Source organism: Erigeron canadensis, chromosome 3, assembly GCF_010389155.1.
Source record: "Erigeron canadensis isolate Cc75 chromosome 3, C_canadensis_v1, whole genome shotgun sequence".
Taxonomy (NCBI): Eukaryota; Viridiplantae; Streptophyta; class Magnoliopsida; order Asterales; family Asteraceae; genus Erigeron; species Erigeron canadensis.
In genome coordinates, this window is record NC_057763.1 from 14,122,321 (window position 1) to 14,132,234 (window position 9,914).

Below are 9,914 nucleotides of genomic sequence, written 5' to 3' on the forward strand. Positions count from 1 at the left end.
CTTCAAAAGCAATTTGAGCATTCATTTCCATGTGATATGCTCACTGAACTCAAGTCTTTGTACTAAAAGCATGCCGGAGTGGAGTTGTTCGACCTAGTTGATCAACTTCATGACTTGCGACACGAGCATGGAACATCGGTTAGTCCTCAAGTACTCTAGTTGAAGAGGTACTCATGGGAAATTGGAAAGGTTAAACTATGCTTATCATCTGCATATTACTATTGGCATGAACCTAAAAAGTGGATTTTTTAGGAGTTCGTGCGCAATTGTAATATGCATAGCATTAGTAAAACCACAGCTAAACTTCATGTCATGTTAATTGAGTATGAGAAAGAGCTTCCAAGGAAATCTGCTACATCCCGAGTTCTTATGATCAAGGGGGTAAAGGTTCGGAAAGCAAAACAACCGTAAGCTAAGGGCAAGATTTTTGGTAAGAGAAAACAAGTTGTGTTTGTCTCAAAACCTTAAAAGACCCTTTTGGCAAAAGGAGCATACGGCTAAAGTATCTAGCTGAGTTTAACGTGAAGAAGAAGCAAGCTGGTTCGGCAAGTGCTTCAAGTATCTTCAAAATTGAATTATATGCGTTGTTATACAAATAATAATTCAAAAGCAAAGAGTCGAGTTTAACTTGGACTCTAATTATATTTGACATAGTCATCTTGTTTAATTTTGTCAAGAAAGGCATTTAAAGACTTCAAAGGGACGGTGTCTTCTAATCAAATGATGAATCATTTGATAAATGCATGGTTTTGACATTATCATTAGCAAGAAACGCATTGGAAATCTTCATTATGAAGAGATCTTACAATCAAATGATGAATCATTTGATAAAATGCGTGTTTTTGGGATTGTCGTTAGAAACACATTGGAAATCTTCATAATGAAGGGATCTTGAAATCAAATGATGAAGCATTTGATAATTTTTTTTTTGTTAGCAAGAAATGCATACTTCACATTGAAGGGATCTTAAAACCAAATGATGAATCATTTGGCAAGAGATTGTTAAATCAAATGATGAATCATTTGACAAATGCATGCCTTGTGTTTTCGGCAAGATGACAAGAAGACCTTTTCCGCATAAAACCGGAAAGGGCTAAGAAACTACTTGGACTAATACTTTGGATGTATGTAGCCCATTTAGGCATGTGTCAAGGAAAGGTACTAGCTACTTCATTTTGTTTTAAGAATGATTTCAGTCATTATGGTTATGTTTAATTCCTTAAACATAAACATGAAGTCTTCGAAACAATCAACGAATTTAAAAGTGAAGTAGAAAATCAACTCAATAGAACCATCAAGATTCTTTGTTCGGATCGAGATGAATAATACTTAAGTCAAAAGTTTAAGGATCACCTAAAAGCTTGTGGATTTATCCTAGAGCTTACTCCTATATAAGGGTATATGTGAAAGGAGAAATCGAACCTTGTTGAACATGGTGAGATAAACGATGAAACTTAAGACTTTCCCATTTCATTTTGGGATTATGCTCTAGAGATTGCTGCATGCATTCTCAATATGGTTCCAACCAAGAAGGTTGACAAGACACCGCATGAATTGTGGCATGGAAAGTGTTCCTAAGTTGTCTTACTTAAAGGTATGGGGATGTGAGGCACTAGTGAAACGAGACACGCCCGACAAACTTGAATCCAGATCTGTCAAGTGCATCTTTGTAGGACACCCAAAGGAAACGATGGGTTACTACTTCTACTTTCCTACCGGAAACATTGTCAAAGTTTTTTTGATTTGCTGAGTTCCTTGAAAGGAGACTCATATCTCAAGAGGACAGTGGGAGGATTGTTGAACTTGATGAAACTCAAGACGATGAGTCAACTTCTGTAAGTACTGGCAAATCTTCAACTTGGGGGGGAAATGTTCAAAGAGATGAATCTCTATGTGAACTATAAGTTGAAGATAATGCGATTCCACTTCATAGGTCCTCAAGGACAATACGTGCTCGTGATTGATTAAATCTTATGATTGAGTCTGAAGAACACATAGTAGGAGATTTGAATGAACCTCCTAATTTCAATATTGCATTATCAGATCCGGAATCCGACAAATGGCTGGAGCTTGGTTGATCTTCCACCAAATGGTAGAACCGTTGGGTGTAAGTGGATCTTCAAGAAGAAGACCGACATGGATGGAAATGTACACACCTATAAAGCTCGTCTTATGGCGAAAGGTTATACCCAACTCTTTGGAGTTGATTATGAGGAAACCTTTTATCTGGTTGCGGACATTAGAGCTATTAGGATCATCTTAGCCATAGCAGCGTACTATGACTTTGAAATATGGCAAATGGATGTCAAAACCGCTTTCTTGAATGGTTTTCTAGACGAGGAAGTCTATATGGACCAACCTGAAGGTTTTGTCAATCCAAAACATCCCAACAAAGTATGCAAGCATCAAGGAGTTGGAATAAAAGGTTTGATGAAGAGATCAAAAAGTTTGATTTTGTTCAGAATCCTGATGAGCCATGTGTATATCGCAAAGCTAGTGGGAGTAATGTTACTTTCCTTGTCTTGTATGTCGATGACATATTGATAATAGGAAATCACATTTCAATGTTGAAAGACGTTAAATCTTATCTTGGAAAGTGTTTCGCTATGAAAGACTTGGGTGAAGCAGTATTCATACTTGGAATCAAAATCTATAGAGATAGAAGTAAACGGTTGATCGGATTAGGTCAAAGTGCGTATATAGATAAGATCTTGAAGAGATTCAAGATGGAAAATTCTAAGCGCGGGAATTTGCCTATGCAAGAAGGACTTAATTTATCTAGCAAGAACGGTGCTTCTACACCTGAAAAGGTGGAGCGTGTGCAAAGAGTTCCTTATGCTTCGGCGGTGGGATCTATCATTTCACGCGGAAAGATGCACTAGACCTGAAGTTGTGTTTCGCTCAAAATATTGTTAGCCGATATCAGCAAAATACCGGAGTGGATCAGTGAACTGCTGTGAAAAGTATTCTTAAGTACATGCGGGCTACTAAAGAATTATTCTTGGTGTATGGTTGAAATCCTGATCAAAATTCAAATGGTAATAGAATTTGTGATGTTGGATTTTATGACTGATGAAGATGTTTCAGGAATATCAGTCGGGATACGTCTTCATTTTAAATGAAGAGACGATGGAATGCTTTAAGCTAAAAGCAAACCACAGTTGCTATGGATGTGACAGAATCTGAGTATGTTGCCGTCTCAAAGAAGACGACATGAAGGTTGTCTGGATTAGAAAGTTTATTTTTGGATTTTAATATGATAATCCTCAAATAATACACATATGGATTTGTACTGTGATAATTCGGGAGCAATTATCATTTCCAATGAGCCTGGGGTTCAGAAAGGTGCCAGACATTACCTAAGAATATATCACTACGTTCGTGAGCAAAGCGAATTGCGTGAAATCAAATTACTCAAAGTTCACACAGATTATAACTTGGCGGATCCTTTTACAAAGGCATTGTCAAAGGGAAAGCTCAACAAGCATGCAGAAGGCTTAGGTCTTAGATATTGCTAAGTTATATCATGTAAATCTGTGATTGGTATTTGGATAATGGGATGTTAAACAATTGTTATTTTCAATAAATGAATTTTTATACGCGGTATAAGTGGTTTCATTTTTATAATAATTGTGTCCTATATTTGCATGTTTAAATCCATGAATATTAGTTGAATATTCTAAACGTCTATTGTCGATTAATTATATGGGAATATAATTAAAGTAAGACAATTATGAGAGATTGGTGAAAATATTTAAGGGAATATTTTGAAGATAGTGGATCGTAGCAAACTCACATGATATTCAAAAGGTGAATATTGGACTTACCCCACAGAACGAATTATCATTTTATGGATCGACGTCATTAAATGAAATTCGTGAAATGGTTACTTTATTTATCATTTGACTTGAGATACAAGTGAGTTATGCATGTGTGGATTGCATTTCTTGATATAGTTCCTAACTGTCCTGAACAAGACAGTAATAAAGGGCTATTTTCAGAAATGTTGAGAAACGACATGGCCAGACACTTGTAGTCAATATAGGATTTGTTTCTTCAATTTGCAACTGAAGTATGATACCATTTGGGCCCCTCGTTGATTAATTAAGATGTTTGTATGACCATACCCAAATCAACTCAAGAGGAGGTCTTGACTAATTTGGTAATCTTGATTAATTGTAGAAATGAGAAACATAATCATTAAATTATGAAATGACATTAGTCCATATTCATAATTAACAAAGGTATCTGAACAAAGGGATATTAAAGACTAAATCATTTCAAATTGGCAATTTAAGAATCTATTCTTAAATATTTCCGGGAGCATTGGCGTGTTGCTAGACACTAACCAATGTTATTACTTTTATAAATAACATGCTCAAGTGAGAGCTGTTGGAGTGTGATCATGTTAAATAATAAAGCGTATGTCCGGAAATAATTTAAGCCTACGGGGTCACACGAAATGACACGGTAACTTTATATTATTAATTAATATGTTAAAGCAATATATTAATTAGTTTGATCACGAAATGATTAATTTAAATAATTTAAAGGGTTAATTGTATTTAAATTAATTAGAAGGAGGTTTAATTGTGAAATAAGATAATTAGGGTTGGATTCTAATTGGACTAAAGGAGGCCCGGTTTTTCTAGGCTCATTAGAGGCCTTAATTGACTTTTACCAAGTTATTATGCCTTAATATCTCTCTATAATTAGAGGCTTAAATCTAAGGGTTTAAGCATTCATTCACCCAAGAAAAAAACCTCCTCTTCTATTTTCTTCTTTGTAACTCAGTCGAAAACATATATATATGCTACGAATTATGTTCCATTCATGGAACATAGATTTATCAATTAATTATAGTTCATAACATTAATTGTGGTCATATATATGTTTCGACGGCAACAAGGAATTTTGTTTTATTCCAACTAGTTGATTTACGGAAATAAAACAAAGGTTTATAAACAAAGGTTTGTTAATCGTGATCGGGGTACTAGCATACGGTATAAGGGGTGTCTAGTATGCGATCGTAGGGGGGTTTTACTTTAAACCCTAACTAATAATAATTATATTATTAATAATATTATTGGAAGCTTTGCGCAAAGGTACACGTTTCGATTCTCTTATTTGTTAATTAATTTGATTACATATACGTTTCTTTCCGCTGCGTACTCGTGAATTGTTATATGTTTATGTGCTCATATTCTAATAAAAACAATAGTTAAATTTTCCTTAAAACTTTATTTTCGCATATATAAACACTTAAAATAATGAAACTGATTGAAGAAACACAAAGATTACATATGAGTACAGGTGATTCTTAACTTAAGAATCTTAAGGCATCGAGCTAGGTACTCGTATTCTGAAGGTGAGAGCAAAAAGCTAGGATCCTTGGTATTCGTTGGCCCCATTTAACTAGCATGTGATCCATTTTGACCGAGCCCATCATCATTAACCAAAAGTGTTACTTAACCTTTCTGATAATATATATACAAACGACTACAAGTTGATCTTCTCTCTTAACTTGATTTTCTATTTCTGTTGTAGGTTTTGTAATAAACTTGAAATCAACATGAAATTTGTGATTGACTCTTAGGGCTTATTTATATTATTAATCACTAAATGACTTAATTGATAAAAATGACTGAATGGATAATTAATGGTTGCACGGATTAAGTTAATACAATTGTTATTTGTTTATTAAGTTAAAAAAAAAACAAACATATTTGATAACTTAATGAATTAAATGTTAGAATATGAACACATAAATAACCATATAATCACGAGTAAGCGCAACGAAAGAAATCGAAACATATATGGAATCAAATTAATTAACAAAGACTAGAATTGAGTCGTGTACCTTATGCAAGCTCCCATAAAAAATAATAACAAGATTATTATTAATGCTTAGGGTTTAAAGCAAAACCCCTCTACGATCGCACACTAGACACCCCGAACAACGTATGCTAATACTCGATCACAAACCAAACAAACCTTTTGCTTGAACCTTCAACTTCAAAGTCGAAACCCCTCAAAAAGAAGTATTTTTGGCCACTTCAAAGCAAGGAAGAAAAAGGAGATAATTTGCTTATGTGAAAAAGTATATGAAAAACCAAGAATTAAGCCTCTATTTATAGGGCTTAATTAGGGTTAACATATATTGGAAAATAAGCAACATAAAGGCTTAAAAAAGCCTCTAATGTGCCGTCCGCCTATATGGACTTTAGGTCCAAGTCCATTTTTCGATTTTCACATTTTAATCCTTCTCTTTAATCAATTAAATATAACTAACCCTTTAATTATGTTTAATAAATCATTTCGTGATCAAACTAATCAATATATTACTTGAATATATCAATTAATATTATCGAGTTAATTATCGTGTCATTTCGTGTGACCCCGTAGGCTTAAATTATTTCCGGACATGCGATTTATAATAAAATGATCACACTCCAACATTAAATATTTTTAATTAAGATAAAAAACAAACACTACCTTAGACCACTTACAGTGGTCACTCAAACCACTAGTCGTGATTAGCATCGTATCACAAAAATTTAATTTTCAACTATTGTTTTTACACAACATTCTCACCTACTACTAATTAACCACTACCATGAGACTAACCAATTTTTTATTACCACCGGAAAGAGTGAAATATATGTAAAATCGTTATTCGGCTCCTAAACATCCCACCACGTACAAGCCCTACCCAATAATGTAGGCTCGTGGTCGATCAAATTAAGCCAAAACAAACGAACCACGAGTCTGGTTCTGACCATTACAAATAGTCTTACTTCAAGTCTACAACTAGATGGGCATCTATATAAAGAGTTAAATTCATATATATACCCTTAAATCACTAAGTATCATATTTATCCAAAACTTACTTTAAAACCATTGTACATCTTGTATTGGAAACTTGTAATTTGGGTATATATGATATTCAAGAAGTTTAGGAAGAGGATACATGATATTTGCCTTATAAAAAACTAGCATGGTATCCGCGTAATGCGGCGGTATTCATGTCGGTGACGGTGTGGTGGTGGGGGACGACTGTTGGTGGTAGATGCATTAATTGAGTGTGTAGATTATTGATGCATAAGTAATTGATGTAAAGAGTTAATGAAGTTATTTTAAAAGATAAAAAACTCATAGTATAATATAATCCTTAATAATATATTAAATATTTTTGTCCATGTAACTTAACTTTTAAAATGAAGCTATTCTATTTTATAATAATAACATAAATAACATATAAGTATAAAAGTATAGATTTACATATACAATAATAAGGACGAAATTTGTAATTAAAGTTTGGTCCATCACATTCCATTGTCGCACCTTAATTTGATATCCTCATAAAAATCATCCTCACAACAAAACGAACTCCACAAAACACAAATGGACGACACCCGCAAATTTTCTTTGAAAGATAAGATCAAACAATATCTTTGTTTCTCATGTTGCTTCACCACCAACAATCGCCATGAATCCCTACACTTCGAATCATCATCATCATCCAACAAGTATAATAATAACAATAATAATAACCCTCCTATGTTTCTCATATCTACATCCTCACAATGGATAAAATCGCGGGCTTCTGTTGACATACCAGAGATAAAAAACAAGTGTCGTAACATGCTCGGACGAATTGGTAATCAAAATCATCGTAGACGTCGGTCTTCTGCTGATTTTAGCTACGATCCTCTTAGTTATGCGCTTAACTTTGAAGAGGATTACGTTGAAGATGATAAAAATCATGGTAAAGATTTTTCAAAGAGGTTGCCACCTTCACCACCACAGTCTTCTAGTACTGCTCCTTTGTATCGTGATTCTGCTGTTTGATTAATTATTTAAGTAAAGTATATATATAGATAATGTTTTGGAATTAAGATGTGTAAATGATATCAAATTTTTTTTTTCTTTTTTTGGAGGATGTAACTGTCATTTAATTTGGAGATGAAGTTCACTACTTGCATGTGAAAACTTATATTTAGAAACAGTTTCTGTTCTTTTAGTTTAATTAATTTTATAATAAAAAAAGTTATCCACAGGTCCAACTGCTCAGAAAAAATTTATCCAGAATTACAATTAGTAATCTATAACGGGGGAAACACAAAGGTACATTTATCAAGCCCGAAATGCGCAAATTCATCAGCCTAATCATGGTTACTTTCTGATGGATCACATGGAAGACCAAAAATGAACGCACTTTCTCGAACAAAGCTCTATCTCTCTGCTACGCTGTAACACCCTACTTTATAAAAATGTGGATTTCAAAAAATTTTCAACTTTAAACATAATACCGTTAGCAAAATGCGGAAGCGACGTTTAAAAATCCCATTTGATTCCTAACGGAATCAATAAAACATAATAAATATCTCAAAAGGTGTTACCAACAAGTATCATTACAATAATTTAAATGAAACCCACAATTTAAACCAATAAAGTAACGACCAAACTACTAAATAATAGGTCTACTTAGATAAATACAACTATGGGTAACTAAAGCCAACATCCATAAGCTCCAGTAAAAGCTACCCATCTCACAAGCATGCTACCAAGTCGCCAATCAATGTTTAACCTGAGAGCACAACATATTTTCACAAAAACAAGTGTCAGCTATTAAAGCTGAGTAAGATAACATGTTAGTTTAATGAAAAAGATTGCCAATTAAATCAATTATAAAACAACTTATGCATATATATAAAGGCGCAACAACAATTATCAACACAATCTGCATAGTCAGAATGTTAAATCCTATAATGTGCCTAGCAATCCTCCATATCAACACTAGCTACTTAACTGCACAAGCAACACAATCAACGCAAAGGTTATGCCAAATAAAATCTGCACAAATAAGTTGTGTGAGGCGGCCACATAGCCAAACAGGAAGCCTCACACCCGACTAGATAGGTAGACCTTACGGGGTCCATCATTGTCGTTATGGATAGGCATAACCAAATTCATGAGTAACCCGTTACTACACTGGTGTTCAATCACTTCACCCGGAATTACTCTATCAACGCTAATTGGGTCAAACGGGAAACATGTACAGTGCCCCCAAGTGATCAACGCAGCACAACTAGCCTAAATAGGCTAACTGTGGGTTAAGCTTAACTTTTTCAACACAATGTTCGAGACTTATCTACACAAATAGGCTGCAACCAAATCTACTTATCAACACTAGGGCCCTTATCGTGCACGTGACATGACAACTTAAATCATGTCTAGTGTTCTATGTCAGCAAGTCCACACAAAATATTCACAACTCAAACAACAAGCTACATAAGTAAATCATGCAATAAACATCTCATTACTACATAAACATGCATGAACAATACCCCAGTCAACCTCCCTCATATATCCCACACCCAACATATGCATTAGATAATTTAAGCAACATAAAATGAGGGTCTAATTATCAAAACTTAGTTTTGTGGTATCCCTCATGTGTCAAAAGTAAGTTATCTTACCTCTATGCCGTCATGAAGAGATACGCCACGCTAAACAAAATATCCTACAAATACCGAAAATCCCACTAAATACTTGAACAACAATATTAACATATACTATTTAAATATGCTAGTTCCTTAGTCGAGTTTCTCGCACATACAAACTATACTCAAAATCACGACATTTGATTTTTTACTTTCGAGATTTGTTTAACAAAAGCGTATTGTCAGCCATAAGATTTAGTTATCACTACTACTACGTCTTTTCAATTCCTCATAACAATTATATATCACTGTACTAAGAAAATTACTTATATAAGGTGCCATCACTAAAACCAAACAATCTGAATTTTAATTTTGTATAAGACAAGTAGACAACTATCCTCATTCTATGACATTGTTATGACAAATATACAATATGCAAAATTATATAAAGTGCATGAGTTCCTTTAT

General features: G+C 33.9%; 1 protein-coding gene across 1 annotated transcript; it reads left to right on the forward strand.

Annotated features, from left to right (window-relative positions):
- Positions 1-7,346: 7,346 nt before the first annotated feature.
- On the forward strand, positions 7,347-7,932 carry LOC122593946. Its single transcript, XM_043766418.1, has one exon. It carries the CDS (start codon positions 7,405-7,407, stop codon positions 7,849-7,851), a length of 447 nt encoding a protein of 148 aa, XP_043622353.1. The 5' UTR covers positions 7,347-7,404; the 3' UTR covers positions 7,852-7,932.
- Positions 7,933-9,914: the final 1,982 nt, after the last annotated feature.

What these genes read in the sequence shown, in the direction of transcription:
- LOC122593946 (XM_043766418.1), top strand. Translation starts at nt 7,405, where the DNA reads ATGGACGACACCCGCAAATTTTCTTTGAAAGATAAGATCAAACAATAT.